The 24,687-nt window shown below is 38.0% G+C and overlaps 2 protein-coding genes across 9 annotated transcripts in view; one reads left to right on the top strand and one right to left on the bottom strand.

The window, feature by feature from the left end:
- LOC114249208 (transcription factor GATA-4) overlaps positions 1-21,023 on the top strand; it is a 63,046-nt gene extending 42,023 nt beyond the window's left edge. The window contains exons 2-9 of one of the 7 annotated variants that reach the window (XM_089733063.1): positions 3,482-3,695; positions 7,674-7,808; positions 9,966-10,132; positions 12,250-12,383; positions 13,890-14,014; positions 14,318-14,445; positions 15,340-15,504; positions 17,961-21,023. In XM_089733063.1, coding sequence (XP_089589189.1) covers positions 3,524-3,695; positions 7,674-7,808; positions 9,966-10,132; positions 12,250-12,383; positions 13,890-14,014; positions 14,318-14,445; positions 15,340-15,504; positions 17,961-18,053 — 1,119 coding nt within the window. In that variant the 5' untranslated portion in view covers positions 3,482-3,523 and the 3' untranslated portion in view covers positions 18,054-21,023. Of the gene's footprint in view, positions 1-3,481; positions 3,696-6,432; positions 6,632-7,673; positions 7,809-9,965; positions 10,133-10,174; positions 10,267-12,249; positions 12,384-13,889; positions 14,015-14,317; positions 14,446-15,339; positions 15,505-17,960 lie in introns of those variants that run through there. The other 6 variants (XM_028182685.2, XM_089733064.1, XM_089733065.1 and 3 more) reach the window with 6 other exon arrangements.
- On the bottom strand, positions 20,971-24,321 carry LOC114249209 (thialysine N-epsilon-acetyltransferase). Of its 2 annotated transcripts, XM_028182689.2 has the most exons (5): positions 24,105-24,321; positions 23,428-23,479; positions 22,102-22,310; positions 21,303-21,470; positions 20,971-21,153 (listed from the first exon to the last, which is right to left on the bottom strand). In XM_028182689.2, the coding sequence occupies exons 1-4, from the start codon at positions 24,186-24,188 to the stop codon at positions 21,303-21,305; spliced, it is 513 nt and encodes a 170-aa protein (XP_028038490.2). In that variant the 5' UTR covers positions 24,189-24,321; the 3' UTR covers positions 20,971-21,153. The 2 variants fall into 2 exon arrangements, with proteins under 2 accessions (XP_028038490.2, XP_089589194.1); XM_089733068.1 differs by having other exon boundaries at positions 20,971-21,470.
- Positions 24,322-24,687: the final 366 nt, after the last annotated feature.

Raw genomic sequence — 24,687 nt, forward strand, 5'->3', positions numbered from 1 at the left:
ATTCAATTTAGAATATTTGAATTGTTAAGAAAATAAAATAACCCCACTGTGCCATTTACAATGAATTATACATGTATATAATATTAAAATAGTGCTAAACGTGAGCACTCGTGAATATTGTTGAGGTTAAGTACGTATGGTGTTCAGACAAAATGGAATCATAGTGGAGCCACGTGCTCAGAGTCGTACTTGCACGTGCTTGATGAAGACACGCCGCGTATCCCAAACGGAACTAGTTGTGTTGTTAATTATCTCATCGCCCTTAACCCGACCCTCAGTGAATTCCCGTAAATAAAGTTAATGTGACGCGGCCCTGTCAGCTGAGTGTCGGAACGCGCGGTATTCCGTAACGCGGAGCTTGGGTTCAGACCCGGATTGTGATTTAAAGCGGCTCACATGTTCACACGTGCTGTAAATGTACCCGGTATTTTTAGATCCTCAAATGATAAATTGATTCTGACTTTACATTCTGCGGTTTGTTTGTAATTTTGTTCTAGTCTTTAAACTCATATTTATGTAAATATTGTGATGATTTACTTTTCACCGCTACCCGAGTAACTGTGTCTCCAATTATACATAATATGTAGTCAACTTATATCTTCTCACCAATATCATTACTATCTCTACAGTTTATCTCCCCATATATAATTTATCTGCTCTAATTCCGGAGAGACGAGGAATTTGTCAATAAAGTTCTCACGGAATTAGCCCTTGGTTTCTGTGTATCGTCCGTTATGCCTTGACTATTTCTGCCACAATTTACAACGGTGTGTTCAGATTTGGACGGCACGGTAGAAACTATAGTTACGCGATTAAGTATTAAACAGGATACACAGTAATAAGGCTAGCAGAGGCAAGCCTGCCGGTACACTAACCTGTCTCTCGTTGCTTAGAAAAATCACATCTCAATATAATAAATGCACTCCAACTTATCTTGGGACAAAACCTCGTATCAGCTCGTGTGCAACGGCCCGATACGGCACGTAGCTACGTGTGTAGTTGCCCTTATCTAACTCCGACATTTCGCACAGTTCCTGAAAACTATTTCATAGATACTATTAATATTAGGCAGTCAATGTGTAATAACGTCACAAGAATAGGAGCTATATATTAACATATGAGTATATTATGCTCAAATTCAAAGTACTAGACATACAATTTTTTACCAGTGTCTCTAAATAGGAATCTACAAACATATAATACATTTTAGGTTTAAATTTGTTACTGATATATCATAAATAAAAAAATTCAGAAATATTATTAATTTATTTATTTATTAAAGTTAATAATTTTAAAGTAAAACTAATTAATTTTAATAGAAATATTTTAAAGTGTTCTTATATTTACAAGGTGTCTGCGACATAGCACGCCATAACATTATTTTTAAGCCGAAAAACGCACCTTAACGCAAAGCATTATGGACTCGAGTCGACAAGAGTAAATTCCTGGGTAATTACCAAATATCAGTTGAAGGTAATCATTGCGACAAGTAAATGTGTTAGTAACTTATTTGTTGTATTGAACACGTAATGTGGGCCAGATTTGATAGAAGGTTGCACAATCATCTCGCAACCGACTCATATCACATAATAAGCTGGACGCACTGATATTGCTTTGTAAAAATATTAATATTATATCTATTCTACAGTTTAAACACGTTCACCAATTCTAACAATTTTGGTTGAGTAATTGTTTTAATTGTTTTCGGATCTTATCGATATTCTTATCTTTTCTTTATTAGTTTAGAAAAATATAAAAACATATGAATGTACTGCTACGAGCTGATGGCGCGTTTAAACTACATAGAGTTTCTCGAGTATATACGGCGGCACCGCACGCACACGCGCCCGCCTAATTAGCAATCGCAAGCCCTTATCTATTTACTAATTGTCTTTTTACTAATTGAAAGACGACGAAACAAACATTTTTATAATGTTGTGGTAATGTGCATTTAACATCCGTAATTATATGTATCAAATTACAGCGGGCTACCTGCCTGTTACTACCGCGGCCCTGTTACTAAAAAAACCAAATGCTCTCGGGAAAACAACCGTATTAACACGTATGTGTCGGCGTAATCATCAAACATCAATATCACAAATTATAAAACGTGAACTTTAATGGTAATAACAGCTGATGAACGGCGATAACGCGTAGTACACATCGTGTATAGGCTAGTTTATGCTCAAAAATAATATCTTGTCGTTGCGGGTAGGTACCAGTCGACAAGCACCAGTACAACGCCGCCGCGCCGTAACGCAGAGTACACACGAGCGCCGGTCGCGAAAGCCACAGCAGATACGACGACTATACTCGATCCAAATTATTTTAATCTCCGGTTTACACAGCTAACAGCACTTGACGCTATCTACAGTACTTATCAAGTCAATTAGCAGTAAATCGATTTATTTATTCATTTAGAAATGTGTAAATAATTTTCATAGCGCATAATTATTAAAACAAGCAACTTGCGTCCCAACAAATTGATTTATAAACTGGTGTCCTGTCGGCTGTATCTCAATTGATTTATTTATAGATGCATTTATCTAGTTGAAAAAAAAAGTACAGTATTATTGTTATGGCTGATAGACTATGTAGGTACTTTCTTTGATGTAATTATCAAACCTGCGTCGCAAGTGATTAGATCATGGCAGTGACTTGACCTGTACTACGAAATACATTTATCAACTCCCATACCACCGATTCGCGAACGAAAGTGTACAAGTAAACAAACAAACAGTAACAAAGCTGCAACACCATCCAACCAACTTAAAGAAATAGCTTTGTTGTATTGTCTGTATGGTATTAAATACAAATGTAATTTTAGCAAATCTGTCGTTATGTGATTAGGTGAATTAAGTACATAAAAGTGTGAATATCAATTTTTTGAGTCATCAAAAGGGAACGTAGCAACATTAGGTATATACAATATCTCTTACGTCATAAAAGAACTAAAACTAAAATATCTTATTAAATCTCACTTTATATCATACTTCTCTAAGACACTGGCTACGGCTGGAGAACACGGGCAACACGCTCCGAATGACAGCTTATAATATTTTCTACTAATGTACTAACTGCAATTTATCTGATACTTGTACCGCAAAGCGATTCATTCTAGTTTGAATGGTGGAACTGTCATTACACCTGTGTGAATATCTATCATTTTACTAATACTATTTCTAAGTTTTGAATACTCATAAATACCAGGTTACTATGTAATCAACTCTGTGTTGTACAACGAATCAAGTGATCTCGAGATAATACCGCAAGACTGTGTTCTTATTTATCGTAGCTATGCTGATAGCCTTGAGAGACTGTTTCAGCTTCACCCTAACGTGTGCTCACCTACACGGGGCTCAAACCGGGAGTGTTGCTAACATTGGCCCTAGGAAAAGCGGTGCTTCGCAGAACTGTGTTCGATGTGAGTTCCGCGACTTCAGTACACATACTGTAAACTAATGTGCAGCGCTTGTTCCAGGATCAAGTATAGAATGTTGAGGGAGCAGCAGTGATCGCCGCGATGTTTGGTGGCAGTGGAGCCGGCAGCGGTTACGGCGGGGGCGGGGACTGCGCCGAGGGCTACGGGCTGGGGTACGTGGCCAGCGGCGGCAGACTCCAGCAGTACGCCGCGCACTTCGCCCCGCATCAAAACGTTTGGCATCATCACCATGCAGCTCACCATGACGGTTATGGTATGTCTGATTTACTAATATCTGCGGTTTTTAAACTACCGTCATTTCCATCACAAATCAACATAGACTCTGCAAACATCGTCCTCAAGCCCAAGCTGAGGCTTGAGGACGATGGTTACACACTGTGCTATTAATGCACCTCGTGAACCTGTTCTTGTCTTTACAATCTTCTGCTACACAAAGTATTCGTTGAATTTATGTAAGACCCGTCCCGAGTGTATCCAGTGTAAATACTGTAACTGACCGCGCGGCGCAACGTCGCCTGAGACAGTCACTTTGACCGTTCAGTTGGCCATCGTGATATTCGCTTTCAGAAATTTTATAATTTTCTTTCCACGCTTTTCATTTTTAGTAAAATCTCATACCTCTGAAACAATTTAATTTAAATGTATCATTATCGATGATACAATGAAGCCTATAATTTCAAATTAAAATATTAATTAGAAATCCTAGCTTACAATAATGATTATCATTTACAAGAGATAACATTTTGTACTTTAGATCTTCCGGCGGCTTGGAAGCCTACGTCGATGAATAATGGAAATAGTAATTAAACTAATATATTAAAACACATGTATCTGAAGAATCTTAGAAATCTAATCGTAGGTAAATGTTTTCATGATCTCGCCGCTATCATTATTTTGTAGGCTTTCTTACGTAAGGAACTTATATTTTCGTAATTTATCGGGATCCGTTTTGAAATTTTATTCATAATTAATTCAGCACATAAAATTGATACTTAATCTTTTAGAATTACCTACTCGTTTGAGTTTCAAATTCCTAGTTTATGAAGTAACAAATTGTAGTGGCTGATAATTGACACCTGGAGCCACGTCTACCCGGTACTTGTACTACACATAGTATAATATGATTGAATGCTGTAAGATACAATTCAATATTTTTATCTGCCAGGATAAATAGTCTTTGTTTCATGTATAATCTACTGAATCAACCTCTAACATCATTAATATTGTTTTTCAACTGTGGCGTCCTTAGTCTAAAGCTGTTTAAAATTTACATTTTATTTACCAAACCATAAAAGCTTTGAAATTTTATTTCTATTTTCTAACATGAATAATTTTGTCATAAATTGAAGACAATTATAAATGAATGCCGGTTGTATATAACGCTACATTCGCGGTATCCTCGTACGATATCTCATCAAAGGTTCATGAGCTCATTGTTGTCGATAAGCGTCCACAATTATTCTATTGTGTCCGAGATAAGCAAGCATTTATATTGTTTTTATCGCGTGACTCAGCCGCTACTAATATCTATTTGTGAGTCTATCGCGGATACATGACAAATAATTCATAATGCTCAAACAAAGTATTATATAAAACTATTATCGTATTCGATAAATTGAATTTGATTTAAAAACTATTCCAGTCAACGGTTGGACTCATATTTATAGAAGTTATAACAACTAAATACTTTGAACTTTAATCTGTTTCTCAACACTTCAAATAACAGGATGGTATCTCCAATTAAAATTCAATTAAATTCAAACTCCAGTGCTATAAAAGTTAGTTCTGCCGTTTTATTAGAACATTCTCAAGTCACTAATCATTAAATTGCATTCACAATTTTCTTCGAGTTATCGCACAGTACACTTTTATATAATTTCCACAACCTTTATAATGTCTAATGTCTTACGCATGAAACCCTGTTTAGTTGATAGATTACAGATTACAGATTCCCGATCATATGATATTGCTGACCCTAAAAATATGTAGTTAAATGATAAATAAACTTATTCTGCGTTTACATTCAAGAAAATAGTTTTCAAAGCGTGTTTTTCCGGTGCTATTTATGAGAATTGTTGTCATTAACAATAGTATTTGTTACAATCCGAAACAAACCGAGGTAGCCCTGTCAAATAACATCCTCATATTTTGAGTGTGTGACAATATTTTTACTGAGCGCTATCGAGCTGCGCGCACGAGTACGTAAGCACAACCGCAAAGTTATTAAATATCACAAGTTAATTCCCAGTAAGATATTTTTTTTCCTTCAGGAGGATAAATCATGTTTTTCTGTCGAATGTATGTCTGTGTGGCGCATGCGAACGGTGACAGCGATATGTTAATAGGCATTCCCTAATAGACTTGCCTTTATTAAGCAGTGATTTTGTCTTTTGATAAAATTGCCTTAAAAGATAGCTTTAAAGCCTACTTTAAAGTATTAGTAAGGTAAATACTAGTTAGCTAGTTTTTATTGCGAGCACGTCAAATAAATAATAGTGATAAATTTATTTTCGTATCTCATATCACATGTTACGTTATTTAGTTATGTTGTGTGATAATTAAAATTTGTAAAATGTATAATAGATAACGGTAAACTGTTTTTTTGGATTTGGTATTAATTTTAATCACTTTCAATTGATTTAACAGATTGTCTTTTTATATTTCGAATAAAATAAAAAAAATCAGCGGTACAAGCAGTACATAGGTCCTTGAACCGACCTGTTCTCTTATTTGTAAGCCTTGATGACAAACTTTGACAGAAAAAGTTACATGTCTTAGACCTTCAGATAAAACAACGCTTAATTAACTCAAACAAGTAACCTAATTTTCATAAATTTCCTGGGATTTTTCTATTGTCGACTTTGTTTGTAAAACTGTAAGCAGTAAAACACTCCATAGCTCATGACTTAGTCCCCGCCCGGAGGGTCACAGTGACGTGATTCAGCGAGCGATAACCGTCTGCGGTACAGACCAGGCTCGCCAATCGTCGACACTCTGAACACTGAGCAGTCGGTGCGCGACCTGACCTGCGACTGCGCGGGTCAAATGTTAACCACACATTCACTTGCAATCGGTATAATCGACTAATAATCAACTGACAATTGATTACAATCACTCAAGAATCGATTAAAGTCGACAACATGGATGCTCTCTCAGTGAACTGGCTAAAAAACATAGCCTTGCTCACAGGTAACTAATTTATATTATAATATGATAATTATAATAATATGTTATCAGTGGCATCGAGTCGCGCTGATAAAGATCAGTGTTCATTATAAATACTCTATCACTGTATGTTGATATGTTTGTACAAGTTTCGTTTGCGATACCATATTTTTTCAACTCTAATTTTTTTTTAATTAGGCATTAAATTTGTGTGTTTAATCTAATTTTATTTTTAGTTCAAGAAGTAAGGGTTTTATAATTGATAAAATAAAATGAAATCAATTTTCGCATTCGATTGTCATCTATTCTATATAGGTAATATTACAATATGGCGTCGTATTTAATATTTCTTGTAATGGAAATTAGTATGTATAATTGGAAACGTTAGCAGCGTATTTGCTATAAAATACAATTAGAACACGAATTTACTGGCCGCATAAGAAACATACATTTTAGCGTTTTGTTTTTACGCAACAATGTTGTTTGACATATTTTACTGCTTTCATTTTCTCATTAAATCGTAACAGTATTTTTACTGGGTAAAAAAATAGGAACAACAACAGGTCGCCTTGTCTGTGAGCTGAAGTACTTGCGTATTGTCACAGTCAGAAGCTACTTGTCCATTTAGATATAGCTTACAGACGGCCTTCCTTGAAACCTGCCTCCAGAATTCAATCATAAATATAATCTTGTGACTTGACACGTAAACACCGGACATCTTATCCGCCTGGGACCTTATGTGCCCATTAACACCTAGAATATAAAAGACGTGTCATAGTATCTGTCTATGTCTTAGTTAGCTTTTATATATATATTTTTTTTTATTGCTTAGATGGGTGGACGAACTCACAGCCCACCTGGTTGTTAAGTGATCACTGGAGTCTATAGACCCTTCAAACCGAAACGCATTACTGCTTCACGGCAGAAATAGGCATGGTGGTGGTACCTACCCTACTAACAAGAGGTCCTACCACCAGTAAAATTACGACTTAATTAGTTGAAGGTGGATATTTTAAATGAAATAATGTGTTTGGATTTAGTATTTAAAGCATATATTATGCGTCAGCAGGCGGAGGCAGCGTGGGCGGCGTGGGCGGCGTGGGCGGCGTGGGCTCGGTGGCCGGGGGACTCTACGGCCAGAACGTGGTCATGGGCTCTTGGTGTGCACCCTACGATGCTCTGCAGCGTCCACCCGCTTACAGTGAGCATTCTGAGACTTATTTACAGTGACTATTGGACAACTACAGTTCTATCCTTCTTGGAAGAGGGTCGGGACGAGCCCTCGGCGGTTGATGATGACTTGACGGGCCTCTGATGTTGCAGATGTCCTTGAACGACACTGATTTCTTATGATAAAACCAACCAACCAATATTTAATATGTTTTTTTTTTATTGCCTTATAGGCAGACGAGCATACGGCCCACCTGATGGTGAGTGGTTACCGTCGCTCATGGACGTCAGCAATGCCATATGTGTATTCGTAAAATTCACTCTGCTTAAGCCACCTGGACCTGTATCTTGTAGAAATTATTTTAATTAGAAAATCACTTGCAGACAGTTTCTGTTGGTATTTGTAGTGACGGGGACGTCACAAAAACACGGTCCACCTCGTACGAAGTCGTTAAAGAAAGTACGACGCAAGTGTCGCCGCTTGTGGCTCCACGACACGCAGTCGACGCCCAAATATTATTTACTTGGTCAGATTCATTGAAGTAACAGCTATTCTGTCCTACAAAACAGAGCACACATTTTCTTGATGCCAAAAATAGTCATCTAGAAGGTACCAGCCCGTATAAAGTTTAATGGTTATTTTTAAGCTGTGCCTGCTAACACTACTGTCTTTAAAATACATTAGTGTACCTAATATGTGGTTTTATAAAAAAAAAACAATTTTCTTAAAATTTTAACCGAGAAAACTAACAATAAATATAGAACACACAAATTCCACTGTCTTTCGTTTATCAAGTCTAGTAAATTAATTTGATAAGAGCTGAGGCGACGTTTCGCATTGTTTCTAGTTTTTCAATTCAATTAAAATGTAACGATGAACAAATTAATGGATTTGGGTTAGCAGCAGATGGCTGCTGTTATCGCTCCGGATAGCTGATAACGTAACTGTTCACCCACCTAATAATACAATCAAATGCACAATATACAAAATGTACAGTATCGCACGTTTTGTACAATCATTCAATTAATTACGTTTAATGATACTGACTGCTGATTTCCAATTTACTTCAACAAAAAATTAAAAATCAGCATCGGCACTGTGCTTGCCTTAGACGATGCTAAACCGAAAAGTCATATTTCAAAGACTGGTTGCATTGCTTTGTAAATCTAGATCATTTTATTCCAAAGTTTGGTTCGAGTTTAGCGCATGTGTGTGTATTATGAAAAGCTTTATTTCTTTTGATTTTACTTCTGATATTCGTTGTCATAATATTTATAATATAACGATGGTTTTAATCAAACATGAACAAAATTATATTTGTTTAATTAAGATAATATGCGCTACCGTACTATCATTATATCTCGTGTATCACATTACAAAGTGTAAGCCACGATTGTTTTTGTTCGAAACATTCTCGGAAGTAGATAAGCGATTATCGGTTGCGAGTAGGTACCCACATTATCCTGTGTGCCTGAATGTAAGTTGGTATACAGTAAATATAAACTCACTGAATCTGTATTTCAAATTAAAAGTAGCAAAAGTATCACTAATTTAGAGCACGTAGCTCGTTGAAGACCTGGTCCCACGTCTCATGGCACACAGTAGTCCGCAGTATTTTCATTCCGGTGTTCACGCGCTTTGCTGGGCTCTCCTTTACACTACGTCTGTGCTGAACTTGTTGTCAAACACAATATGAAGTCAAGGATCTTAGAATAGTTTGTCCGGCTATCTCCTGCAGCTGGTTTTGTAAATCATCTAATTTACCTTGTTAACATTCTCCCTTCATACCACCATATTCACCATTACTCGGTTCTTGTATAGGTTACCTACCTACTTGGTATAGGGCACAGGACATACGTAATATATCAAGATAGGAAAGTGACTCTTTAAAATTAATCAGTAGGCAGAGATTTGGCTGGGCCCCTGACATTGCCGACGTCCATGAGCGACGGCACCCGCTTACCATCAGATGGGCCACTTGCTCGTCTGCCTAAAAAGGCAATAAAAAAACGTCGGACCATGAGTCTAAAGAAGCTAGCAAAAAAATTATCATTCTAACTACCGCCCAAAAGCTTATTGTCAAAGAGATGTGTAGGTTGACACATCAACAGTACAGGAAGCGAATGATATAAGGAGGTATGGAGCGCTAGGTTAGCGGTGAGGGTGGTAACGTGCGTGTGGCCACAGATGGCGCCCTCGAGTACGAGGAGGGGCGCGAGTGCGTGAACTGCGGGGCCAACAACACGCCGCTGTGGCGCCGCGACTCCACCGGCCACTACCTGTGCAACGCGTGCGGCCTCTACCACAAGATCAACGGCGTCAACCGACCGCTCGTGAAGCCCAGCAAGCGGCTGGTGAGTCTCTCCAGCTCTCAGTAACGGTCTGTCTGCGTGCAGGTGCGGACGCGGACCTCCTCACGCGCTTCTATAAGGAGGGCTCCGTGCAGAGATGGATGAGTGTGGACAGCATGACGCGGGGCATGAAGAAGGTGAGTCGGTGGCGTGTAGACTAGTGCATGTTTGGTTCGCGCGCACGCTGAAGTGGCTCCCTGTTGTTTGGCCTCGAAGGCTACACGCTACCGCTCCCCACTTCGGCCTCTGCTTTTTACTTGGCTTATGTTGCACTTTCCTAATTGATAACGGTGGGAGGGCCACATACTGGGCTTGTATTTCGATGATCGCATTGACTAGGCGGGGCGGCCGCGCGCTCTGCGCCTATCTAAATAACTTGAACTAGGTGATAACTTATAACTGAAATTAGACTAAAAATAAGGCATTTGAATATAGCTAATATATAATATATCCTTTGTTAGAGCTGCGTGACATACCGCATCACTTACACACACAATTTAATTTTCATGCACAGTTTCAAAATTATAAATTAAAATTTCAACCTTTCATTCTTCCACTAAAAAAGATAGTATATTGAAATGCAATATTTACACATTAATATATCGATGGCTTGAGCTAAAACCTTTGTGGGCAGTAAGTTTTATTATTGCATGTTGCGATTAAGTACATAAATATACAAAAGTTAAACTGAATCCTTGATGAAAGCAAGAAAAGAACATGTATTGTATAAAATGCGAGTAGTCTGGCAGCCCTTGGCGCCGCCCCCCCGGCCGGCCGCCTCCCGCGCCATTGGTGCCGCCCGCTGCGACGCATACCCATAATCACCGCACCTACTGTATTATTTGATAACAACATGGCGCATTCTGTACATAGCCGCTGTCGTCCCGATTGTATTTGCATGCAAAAATGTACAATCACTCACAGGCGACTTTAAAATAAGACTTATAGTCTTTATTAAAGTTGACTGGGTATCTACACTCGACTTATTGGTTGTTTTTTCTATGCACTTTTATGTGTTGTTGCTTAAGATTTATTTTAGAGCTCTTACTCCTTCCTAGAGCATATTCTTATTATATAGATTGAATTTACTCTATAATAACTTTCGATTATTTTAGTACTAACTATAAATTTATTGAAATAGATAATCAACTGTTTACTGAAATATAAAATAAATGTTATGAAATTCATAATTACAAACCCTATCGTTAAATTTATTATTATTAAAAGTTAGAAATAAAAGGTACATCCCGAGATAACACAAAAAGTTTCTAGGATAGATAGAGATTGTGCTATTTGATAAAACAACAACTCAAAATAATATGCATAATTGTTCTTCGGTAGACTACAGCTTAGTTCATTTTTGAAGCTCAGTCTGCCCAATTCCTTACTCTTCCAATTTCAAATATTTTACTGGTGGTAGGACCTCCTGTGAGTACGCATGGGTAGGTATCGCCACCCTGCGTATTTCTGCCGTGAAGCAGTAATGCATTTCGGTTTGAAGGGTGAGGCAGCCATTGTAACTGTACTGAGACCTTATAACTAATATCTCAAGGTGGGTGGTGGCATTTACGTTATGGGCTATGGGTGTCTATGGGCTTCATTAACCATTTAACACCAGGTGTGCTGTGAGCTCGTCCACTCATCTATGCTATAAAAAATAAATAAATAAAATCTTAATTTCATAGAGTCTAACTAATTTACTATTACATAATTACATAGAACTACAGTTGATCTTAGTAGTAGTTAGGTACTTGACCTTTGTCATTCTAATACATCTTTATAATGAATAAATATCTATTAAAAGTTACACTTATTGCCCAACAGAGCTTTTAGCTCGAAAGATTATTTGACACCGGGTCTGACCCGCTAGTAGCCGGGGCGCGTCCAGAATCAATCTGGTTCATACATTTTGTACCACGTCCCGCAAACTATCGTTTACTTGACCGATAGTACATCTTCTCCTTGACTCGTCAAAGGTTTTATGTGAGCGATCGTGTGTGTTAAGCTACATGCATAAGTTATATGTACCTAACGCAGTAATGGCCACCTTTGGCGCGTCAGTGAGCGCTAGTTGTTAGATCGAGACCGTATCAGGGACAGTACAATGTGGCATCCCCCAGTCGGCGGCTCGGCGTCACGGCCAGTGCTGCACGAACTGCGGGTCGCGGAACACCACGCTGTGGAGACGAAACAACGATGGAGAGCCCGTGTGCAACGCGTGCGGACTTTACTACAAACTGCACGGAATCAATCGGTAAGTCATTAAGAGATATCATAGAAAATGTATCCATGTTAAGCTCGACTTCAACCCTGTGGCGGCGAGATCCTCTTAGCTTCAAATTCAAATTCAAATTCAAAATCATTTATTTCAACTTGGATGTCATCAAAAACACACTTGTTGAATGTCAAAATGTAAAAGAAAATGTTAACTCTACCACCGGTTCCAAAAAAAGCCACAGTCCTGAGAAGAACCGGCGAAACAAACTCAGCGGGCTTTTTTTTTTTTTTTTTTGTATTTTCTCAACTATTTTCTTTTTTTTTTAGCTCCTATGCAAATTCTCTTGAAAATCTAAACGAACAATGGAAAGACGCGTCCACTTCTTCCTTGAACTCTTTCATTTATTTGCAATGAAAAAATCGCACACGGTTGTCCAAAAGAGAGACCAGTGCCTCTTGATATTCATAATCGATGTTGCAAAGATTAGGTACACTCTAATCTTTGTTACTTTTTCTTGACTTTCCTACCTCTCTTACTGTTCGAACCGACAGGCGCTGTTAATCGCTTTTACGACGAAGACATCATATATTATATTATATTATATATATTATATATATCATCAAACATCAACAAAAAATAGATCTAAAAATGTTTGCTAAACAGAGACGGTGAATAATTCTAATCAAGGAAAGTGGTGATGAAAATGTGGTGTAAAACAAACAAAGTCAAAAAGTATTCGCAATTAAAGTACCTAAGTAGGTATCTATTAACATTACGTAAACCTGAATAAGCAAGCAAACAAAATATAATTAAACAAATATTTATCCTATAGTAATCATATTTATTGCCATGTAATGTTTTGTAATTATTCAGTCAGTTATTGACATCATTATTCATTATGCCTCGTGTACCTGCCCACAGCCAACCGCAGGAAAACTATTCCATCCAAGTAAACACGATCAACAAACAACTTTAGTTTTAGATATTATTATTGGCCAGAATTTCTAATTTTCTGCCAAATAATTCATTTAATTGAGGTATAGAGACAAACGAGTGCACGATCCACTTAGATTGAAGCCAAGTTCTTTGCATTATCTATAACAGTACCTAAAACTGTAACACGACTTTTACGTGTTAAAAATAGGAAGAAAGCAGAACCAAACCACGTGGGCACGCAATAAGATCCGTAATAAATTACATATTATGGATTTTTATTGTTACCCGTAAAGTAAAATGTTGGTTGTATGTGCGAACATAATATCCAGACATCCGTGAGCCGGATCCGCGCGTTGTTGGGACGCGGACCTTTAGGTAATGAAGCAGAAGCGCTCCGTCCCCATCTACGTGTTATTCGTGTTTAAGAATGTGGGTTCGAGCGCTGTTATTCGGAATTATTACTCGTACATCTCCAAGCTTATCTTGTAAATGTCGTTACCGACGTTCAAGTGCCTACACATTCGATGATAGTTACGGCTACAGCTTGACCGTTCCAATCAAATTTGCTCGTTTACGCTTTACGATTAAAACTATAATGCATTACAGACCTCTGGCCATGAGGAAGGACGGTATACAAACCAGAAAACGGAAACCCAAGAAGCCAGCTAACGGCGCGAAACCAAATGGTGAAACTCCCAAAAAAGATGGACACAGCTCTCCTGCGATAGATGGTAATCTTGTGCTTTTAATTGGACTATAAACTGTTGCAGGTTCACTATTGAAAATGAAACGAATATAAAATTTTAATGCCGATAATTTTGATGTCGAAATGGGTCTGTATGTTTTCCAACTGTTATCTTTGTATATATTCTGCATAATTGTATTATGTTCGATTTATTTTACGAAAGTTTATTTGTCGACAAAGTGCTCGTTACATATTAAGTACCGACTAGTTTTTTTGCTACCTGTATCATTAGATATATATTTGTCTATTTCTTTAATACATAAAAATGTATTTTGACGTTCCATAACAGACAGCAAGTCGAGTAGTATATCCGAGGCGGCGCTCCCCCTGTCGGTGGGGGCGGCGGGGGGCGCAGGGCCCGCGGGGGTACACAAGCCGGACGCGTCTCCACAGCAGCACCATCACCACCACGTTCAGGTATACCTACATCTTAAAATATCTTACTAGCACAATAAACCGAAAGACAAAAAGCGTTTCCAGGACAACTAGGTACGAATACACCACCCCGGTCACTTTGTCACTACGTTCTTGCTCCTAACAATTTCCTCGGCCTTAATAACAAGCCACGCCGAGGCATTGCCGCGGTTGAGGGAGATTGAAACTTACACGACGCAAAGTGTCGCCATGTTTTTGAGTAAACGGTAGGTAGCTTCGAGGGACTCGCGTAACGAACCATTTAACTACAGCTACTTGCTACTACAGTTAGGCTAATTCCAGGTATATTCAAATCAATTGTTAAAATAGCACCGCACTGCTGTGACTAGGAATCGCCTAAAAATCTTATGTAGCTTGTCGTATTCTACTGAAACATCATCATCGTCGGCATTTTATTAAGTTTCATTTTTTCACAATGATTTTTCGAACCTATTTCTAGCTTCTACTCAGTCGCGACCGATAGACGCCTGCTATTGTTTGACTCCAACTTATAAATTACAATATTCGACTAATATAAATAAGCACTTGTTAATCTCAAATAATTGTTAGATAGGTAAATTCAGTCTCGAAACTCGAATGTGGGTGATGTGATTGAGCATTAATTTATTGGTTTTATGTGTTTTATTACGGATCACACGTGACTATTTATAGTTTAAATGAAGTTTCGATAGTGTCCAAGCTAATTTAATAATTAAAACTACTTTTAGTTTAATCTTTGTGTTTTTACTATCGTTAATTATTTGCGACGTGACTACAACATCTGTGCAGTATTGGAAACGTCGGAAATAATATGTACAACGACAGTACCTAAACGATGCGATATTCCGGCAACGTATTGACATGATGATGTGTAAGATTAATTTGACTACATTCCAGGGTCACAGCCAGGGTCAGTACCCGCTGGGTCTGTCGTCTCCCTCGTTCCTGTCGAGTCCGTCGCTGTTCAACATAAAGAGCGAGCCGGCGCCGCCGCCCTACGACGCCTACCCGCCGCCCGCCAACCACTATCACTCCCAGCAACACTATCTACACGCATTACAGGTACGTACTTCAATATCTTATCACTTAATTATTTTTTTATCTCGCGCTTATTCGAATCGCTTGGACTGAAACTTTGCAAGTATGTATTAGGTATGGCTGGCACTTCCATACAGTTTTGCGCAGTAGGTACCTACTGTGAATGTAAAATAGATAAGTCGCGAGTAGATTCAACAAAGGGCTTCATTCAAATAACAGTAACCAGCTAATTACAATTGATATAGGTATGATATATATCTATACTAATATAGGAACAATACTATAATACACTATTCATTTGGAACTTATGCCTAGTAGTTATTTGCAGTAGTGAAACAAATTGTTATGAAAATAAGTCGTCCTTTTTTGCCCTACATATGCTGATAGTCTTGAGAGGCTATATCAACGTTACCCCAGCGTGTAGGTGAGCTCTCGGGGCTCAAGCCGAAGGTGTTGCTGACACTGGCCCTAGCAAGAGCAGCGCTACGCAGAATCTACCACCGGATCGGAAACGCGACTCATTGAGAAGATCCGGCGAGAGGCTCGGTGGGCTGTCTATGGGTTAATTTACTCGCCGAACCCTTCGTCACAAGCGATGGATTCGGCGAGGACGGTGACCGGTGCCTAAGGTGTCTAAAAGCATTGTTAGTGGGTCGGGAACATCCGTAATGACGTTTTTTTTTTTATTGCTCGCATGTGTAGACGAGCTCACAGCCCACCTGGTGTTAAGTGGTTACTGGAGCCCATAGACATCCACAACATAAATGCGCCACCCACATGTAGATATACGTTCTAAGGTCTCAAGTACCTATAGTTACAATGGCTGCCCTACCCTTCAAACCGAAACGCATTACTGCTTCACGGCAAAAATAGGCAGGGTGGTGATACCCACCCGCGCGGACTCACAAGAGGTCCTACCACCAGTAAATACGCAAATTATAATTTTGCGGGTTTCATTTTTATTAGGTACTACACGATGTTATTCCTTCACCGTGGAAGTAAATCGTGAACATTTGTTGAGTACCTACGTATTTCATTAGAAAAATTGGTACCCGCCTGAGATTCGAACACCGGTGCATCGCTCAACACGAATGCACTGGACGTCTTATCCGTTAGGCCACGACGACTTCAAATTTAGAGCGTATTTAGAGCGACGTCGACTGTTTACCATTCGGTCCACAGGACCGGGTATGTAATTTCCAGCGGCCACGACAAGGTTTTCGTGTCGTGCCGCCTTCTCAAAGTGGCGCATTGATGACGACTGAATATACTTACTAATTGAGTTAAGCTCCAGGTCATCATGGAGCTGCGCATTCTTTAAGAGCCACGGTGCTCCGACTGTTATGCTGCAAAAACGGGATTGAATGACTTGAAGGGGTTTCAAGTTGGTGCGGGCCGCGTTAGAGAACACTACACTAGCATAGGTCATGACGGGGCGTATCCAGGTTTTGTAGTGTCACCTTATTACGAAAGGACAATTTACTTCGTGTGCAAATCATGGGAATAAGTCGCCAAAAAAACAGTCATTTAAATATTGAACGGCACCGTCGTCCGGTACCCGCGTGCACAGATTCTTTTCTTTTTTTTATAGCCTTTGTAGGCAGACGAGCATACGGCCCACCTGATGGTAAGTGATCACCGTCGCTCATGGACGTCAGCAATACCAGGGGCAGAGCCAAGCCGCTGCCTACCATAAAGTACTCTCCGCAAGCCTCGTTTGAAGAAGGACAGGTCATAGCGCTCGGAAAACACCGTGGAGGGGAGTTCATTCCAAAGCCGGATGGTACGTGGCAATGCTGGATATGCTGGACATGTGTCGACTGTTCAGTGTTGTAAGAGATCGAAACGTGAGCTAAGAAAGTTAATGGAGCAGTAAGGGAGCTCAGCTCGTGATCCGTCAGCTGGTCCACAAAGAGCACAGATCTTTTCGACAAAATATAATTTTCAAAACTTTAGCCACTTGTTGTTTATATAGGTACTTTTTATAATCGTTATGACCTTTCTTCATCGAACTATGCAGGCAGGCAGGTTCCAATCGTTGTAATTAAATACGTAGTTAAGCCATGTTTACGAACGACTTCCACTATAAAGGAATACTGTCGTGTCGTCTCGTGTAGCTTTAGATAGAAATCAAACCTGCAGAAATTATATATTTGCGTTATTACTCGTAGCGGAGCGTAGTAGAAGACAGCGGCATCAACTTTCAATTTATCACTCTACTAGCGACCCGCCCTCGCTTCGCTTCGGAAACATTAAAACACACATGAAACCAAAAAAATAAAATAAAAAAAAAGTTAAATAAAGTAGCCTATGTTCATCAGGGACAATGTCGGCTTCTAATGGAAAAAGAATTTTTCAAATCGGTCCAGTAGTTTCGGAGCCTATTCGAAACAAACAAACAAACAAATCTTTCCTCTTTATAATATTAGTATAGACAATTAAGTTGTAAAAATGATACTTAGTGTATTTTTCTTTTTCAGTACGGTCTGGGAAACAATGAAGAAGAGGAAGGGAGTGGGTTTCTGCATCAGCGCAACGTGACGGCTCACGCCAAGCTCATGGCTTCCACGTAACGAGAGGTCGTCGGCCTGTGTGGCGCCGCACGCTCGCGTCGGATGCACTCTCGACCGATCGAACGTAATCATGGACTAGCGTCGAATCTCTATAATAACTGAAAGTAGCTTAACGTGGCGACCACCAACCCACACATTGCACACAGCCATCAATGGATTGCCTGTATGCGCGGTTGGCGTGATAATCACACAGAATCAGATGTTTAAAATGTTCCACGGAAAATAATAGGATATGCTAATACTAGCACTCAAAACCAGATACCTGTGTAATCCACTGTGTAGAGCCACAGAGTGGATTACTGATGCATTCTAGACTATTATTGAACAAATTAATGACAAGGTGGTTTCAATGTCGACGAAGTTAAAAATATTGTTTTATAAATTAGTTTTTTTCGTAGACTTCCAAGTTATTTTAAATGCTGGTTTATAGAAGGAATGTAAATATTGAATGTATAAACCCTCGTTGTATTATATTCTAGTGGAATACACTTAGGTTAATTAAGTTCATAAGGGACAAGACGTCAATTTAATGATATAGGTAATATGTAAACAATCCCGTACAATTTTCCTATTCACTTTTTACCTACTGACTCTGTATTCAATAGAACCGCGATGTTCTTATATTCGGTATAATTCGTGGATATATTTTAAAACGCACCAAGCTACACTATAGATTAGATATTTTGATTTATTTCGTCATTTATTATCAACACTAGTCGTGTGACTGTAGGTTAGATCTCGTTGTTTGTGAGATGTACAATAATACGCGGTAAATGTGTAAATACAATTAGAGTAGCACGTAATATTATAGATGGTAAGTATGACCAGTATTCACATTACGCTACCTATTACCTAATCTGTAATATTTTACTGAATGTTATCGCAGTTATTATTATTTTACTAGATAGAAGTATAATTAAATCTTATTAGATAATATTAATTGCGATTATTTCGACATCGCATAGCAAAATATGATATGTCTTGTGTGAAATCGGCACTTAACTGAACACTAGATCGATTAACTCCACTACTTACAGATAGTTCCTAACTTTCCATGACTTTACTTCTCTTATACTGAGACACGTAGGTACTATTGTAAAACATTTAGTTGTAACTCCATATGCTTAGGTAGTTTAACGCATTTGTTTAATTGCAAAATGAATAGAATCCATGGAAATCCATCAACAAACACATCACAATGAACAAAAAATACGTATTAGTAATTAGATGTTACTATACATATTTCATTAAAGCCAGCTATGTACATAGAATATATATAGGTACGTGATATACATACATAGAAGCAGACCTAATTTTAGAACAGAACAAAGTACAAACAATATTAATTTAGAATCAAGAATCAAATGATTTGTCGCTAACAATCATCGACTAACAATAATCAAATTTTGTTTCAAGTACCAAGTAACCTAATAGGTATTATACAATCACAATCAACAAATAGCACTTTCATGACATGCATCATCTTCAGACCCAAAATCAAATTAATTCGGTGTAGTAATATAAAGCACATACTTTGTCCCCGTCTATCGCAAACATCTGAACGTCACTGCCACTACTTGTTGTTAGATGCGCGCATCAACAGCATAGTTAGGCGTTAGGGCATACAATGTTCTCAATGGGTCACGATTCCGATCCGGTGGTAGATTCTGCGAAGCACTACTCTTGCTAGGGCTAGTGTTAGCAAATTCTCTCAGGTTGAGCCCGTGAGTTCACCTACACGGCCGCGCGTAGCTGGAATAGCCTCTTAAGGTACCAGCAAATAGGTGGGGAAATAAGTATACAATGTGTAGCATCGGCGGTTTAATGTACTTGTAATATTATACGTGCACCTACCTGGGCACTTTATTTCGGAGTAAAATGGCCGCACATATATTATTGTTAAACATTTATAATAAAATGAACGTAAGTTTATATTAGATCTTATTATTATAATATTTTTGAGCCCTGTCCGTTTTTTTCGCATATTGGGGCGTAGTTTAGCAGAAATAATTCAGTTCTTGAAGTCAATAACAAATTCTTGTAGGACGCCAAGCTTCAACTATAAATCTTTGTTCAGAACAATAAGGTTAAAATCATTTGAGACAAACTAATTCTCTAAGCTCAATATTTTTTGGAATGGAAATAACCGTTTTTGTATAACAGATTTAGGTGTAAATGTGTCGTCGTAAGCCGTCTGACATTTCATAATGAAACTCTACGATAACGTAACATTAACAATCCAGGATAACCTAATACAATTTCATGTAACGCTATGACTTTGTTTTGGTCCCTTCTTTTTTTTTTTTTTTTTTTATGATTGAAAGTTTACTGGTGGCCCGAAGGCCTTTCCAGTTTCACCAGGACAGGTGGGCGAGCAAAGGCTCAGCCAAGAGGGGTGGGATTTGCTAACAACTGCCCGAGCGCCTCCGAAGGAGACCTAACAACTCAAGAGCAGGGTCCCTTCTCTTGATTGAGCAAGTGTATTAGCAAGTATCAAAATGTTCTTACAAAAGGTTTGACAGGATAATGTAAATGTTTTACCTCTTAACAGCTGCTTTGAGTTAGTGGGTGCGACCTTCCTACTGATCTACGTCCAATTTTGAAGTATTCATTTTGTATTTAGTTTTAATTTTGATTGTCAGTTAAATGAGGCAATAACGTGAGTTAGTGAATATACTTTAGGAACACGGCATTTATAGATAAGATGTAAATAGTTTAGAATAGTCTTATAGAGAATATACAGATAAGAGTATTTCAGAAACATTACACATAAATTATCACAATATCGTACGAGGGTATAGTGAGGCTCAAAGGATTCGCAACTGTAATATTAAAATGTCTATCTCATAAACTGCTGAGTTTGGAGGAAACGCAATGTTATTTTGAAGGAAATGAATAAGAATAAAAACAACACAAATGTACAAAACGATTTATGGTGTAAACTTAATAAATAAAAACAAAATCAGCACATAGAACTATTTTACTGAATGTATGGATATGTGAGGATGTCTTCCCATGTGTCAAAGATCGAACCGCGGGCACTTGGTAGACGGAGTCTGGGTCGGTCGGTACAGCGTGTACTGTCAGGGTGCCGCGGCCGCTGCCAGCGGAGGCACCAGATAGGACCAATAAGTGATGTCATCGGCACCGCGCAGGCGAATGTAATAGTACAATAATTTCAGGTATACATATTCAAATGGTTTTTAGGTTTTCAAATAACTTTAAATCTACGTGATCAAGAACATTTGACTAGCCATCTTTGGCAAAGTCACGTAATGCATCTCCCGTAAGCCTGTAGTAGCACCACTGCTCCTTGTTAGTTAGATTTACCGCACCTTTGCTCTCGTAAAACGAACAAGCAGGATTCCACTCCAGGACGTGGAAGTCCAGGCGGCAGCAGCCCGTCTCTGACGCTTCCTGGAACATAACTGTAATAAGGATCGGCGGTGCGTGGGCTCCCGGGACCACTCAGCACCAGAGCACCCGCGCTAACAAAGATTTATAACTTCTCGACGTAATACAATTTGCCAGCAGTCATTACGACATTTGTGTGTCGGCCGTGCGCCGACACTCCACACTGCGCGCTACATATCGAGGGGTGAAAGGATATTTAGTTAACGCGACATTTTTGCAAAGTTACTAAAGGGGCATTTAAAGTTTAAAATTTGGAAAAAATATCATAACAAAAACTTCTTCAGCTACATAAATATATGGGGTAAACATAATTGAAATTCAATTAAAAGCATTGAGTTGTTGACACCTACTAATAGCAAATAAAACGGACCTTTAATTACAAAGATAAATGTCGCGTATTAAGCGAAACGTCGCTTAAACCAAATAGCATTTCACCCTTCGTTATGATGGCGGGTCGACGTGGAGGAGAATTTTTTTAACTAAGAGCTTGCTTAACTTAAATTATTCATACTTAGATGAGCAAACGAATAATGTTTTCTGTTAGTGTGTGCAGCGTGCTCACATATGCTGTGTGTTTGCATGAGTTTTTGTGAATGTGCATGTGTGAGTCGGTATTGCCTAATTAACCAAATACCTTTGCAATTGCATCGAAAAGCAATCTACCAACGCCTCTGCGCCGCTCATTCATTCTCACGTACAGATCCTCCAGCATTAGCGCACGTCCCTCCCACGTGGAATACACAGGAAAGTAAATAGCATAACCTAAGATATTTTCTTTGTGTTTTTCTGCAACTTTACAGAAGAACGCAGGTGGTTGTTTTTCAAAACCGTCATGCACCAAATCTGTAATTTAAGAAGCATAAAACACTGAATAAAGTTTTATGCCAGTAGGAATAACGGATTTGACGTCTGATAGAAAAATCAAATATCAAAACAATTGGAAGCCCTCTCAAAAGGTTTGACAACATTTCTTATTGTTTCTAGAGGAAAACCTCAGTATTCTGTATCGAGTGTCCTAATGAACCCAAGAAAGAAGAGTCCAGAACATTCTCAAATGTTCGAATTTTATCGAGAGTATTCTAATAATCCCAAAAATGTTCTCGACATAGGCAAAGCTAGAAAATGATCAAATGTTCTAGTTCTGTCGGAAATGTTCTGAAAAATGGCATACATAGTGAACATTAATAGTTCTATTTGAAACAATACAACAATTGGGTTACCAAAAGAAAACAAAGAAGTGAAATGGGATAGTAAAGTACACCTGAAATGTCATAATAATGAAATTCACTTTTAATTAGTATTTCAGTAAAAAGATTATTTTTTTTATTTAGCCCTATAACATAACAATAATGATCATGATTCAGAATTTCAACAGCAAATGTAGTAGCAAACTTCACAAGACATTTATGGTAAGTACTGTCCTATCTCACAGCCAAGGACCCAAGCAACAACCACTTAAATGCAAAAAAGGTGCAGGCAATGGGTTCTCATTGATTGGAAGGGTTCCAAATAATGAGCTCTTTATTGGCTTGGGTGACAGATAAGCAAGCCCAAGTGATAGTGAGTGGTTGAAGTCTCTCATGGGCATGAGAAGTGCAGGAGCAAAATTCAGTCATTTCAAACTTGAACAATGAAATTTAGTTTAAATTAAACCCTTTGAAGACACAGGTATGTTACATACATACTATGGTCAATGTGTCTTTCTAAGACACGTTATCATAGTAATCAAGATACACACAATGATGAATGGGGCTTCCTAAGACACATTGATCATTTCATAGGGTGGCAGTATCATAAAGTATCTTCTGTGAAAATTTTTGATTATATAGATTGATGGGTTTGAATATTTAAACTGATTGAAATTGATTTAAAGGTTCTTCGATTCAGGACTCATCACAACTCTGCACCAAAGCAATAAAATATTTTTTTATGATTTCAACAAAAATATTCATTAATTTACCTTTAATGGATAATTTTGGACCATCAGACATTTTCTCGTAATCTGCTAATTCCTGCAATAATCTCATGAATTTAATCATGTAAAAATTATTTTTTACAATGACAACAACTGAGAAATCTTTTTTTGAGAGACAGCAATAAATAATTTATGTCTGGAGCCAATGCCTCAAAACAAGCCTCAATATACAAAATAATATTTTATCATTGTTTAGTGTCATTGTTTCTGTTGTTATTTAATGACAAAAGAAATGTTTACTAATATCCTTCTTCTAATTCTTCTTTCTAATAGGTCGGACAAAATTTGTTTCAATTCGAGGACTGAAGAATTCAATTGGTTCTCAGTTGTAATGTATTTTATATACTTATGCAACCGTGCTCAGGATGAGATTTTTTAATAATGTTAATTATAAGTTATTTGACAATATTTTGAAGTCGTCACTCCTCAATATGAAAAAAAAGTAAACTACGCTTCTGGTTGAAGACTTATTGTATGACAAAGAAGCGTCGAAAAGAACACAACAGTCTTGGATTTTATTTCTTTGGATACTTTTTAAGCACAAAAAGCCGAACATATAACTCGTATTCCATACAATAAAATTAATGTAATGCATGAAACAAATAGTTTTGTAACTTTTCATTCTCAGCTTTAGGGCTTGGCTACTGAAAAACTTATAATACCTGTATCATTTCAGCGACTGCACTCATATCATGTTTAGTTGCTGCACGGACTATAACTTCACCGTTTTTATATTTGTTAGACATTTCAGGTGCTTTACTATATACAGCCTAATATGAAAGACCTAGCGTTGTGTAAACTAAGAGTAAACAGTATACAATCCGAAGTATGTAGTTGCTGTGAATTTATAATTAATTTTGAGTGCGTAACTCAAAACACATTTATATATATAGTCGGATTTTTTATTAGACGAAGTAAACTGACGTTTACTGTGTTGTCAGTTTTTGATGAAATAAAAATAGTGTTGTGACAAAGTGAACGATTGAAAAAACTCCTGAATTAATGAAATTGCCTCGATTGCCTAGTGAATAGTTAGTGTGCCGAACTGCCGATATCGGGCACGGGGTTCGAATTTTAGCCGTGCTTTGTACATACCAACGAGTTTTCGACGAAACATTATGTTCCTATGGTATCTACCTGTACTGAATACCGAGTGTTTTAAACATTAAGAAAAACATTGCGAGGAAGCTTGTAAGACTGTCCTATTTCCAATGCATCATATAGTTGAAACTATAGATGTATAAA

This window comes from Bombyx mandarina, chromosome 15, assembly GCF_030267445.1.
Source record: "Bombyx mandarina strain Sakado chromosome 15, ASM3026744v2".
Lineage (NCBI taxonomy): Eukaryota > Metazoa > Arthropoda > Insecta > Lepidoptera > Bombycidae > Bombyx > Bombyx mandarina.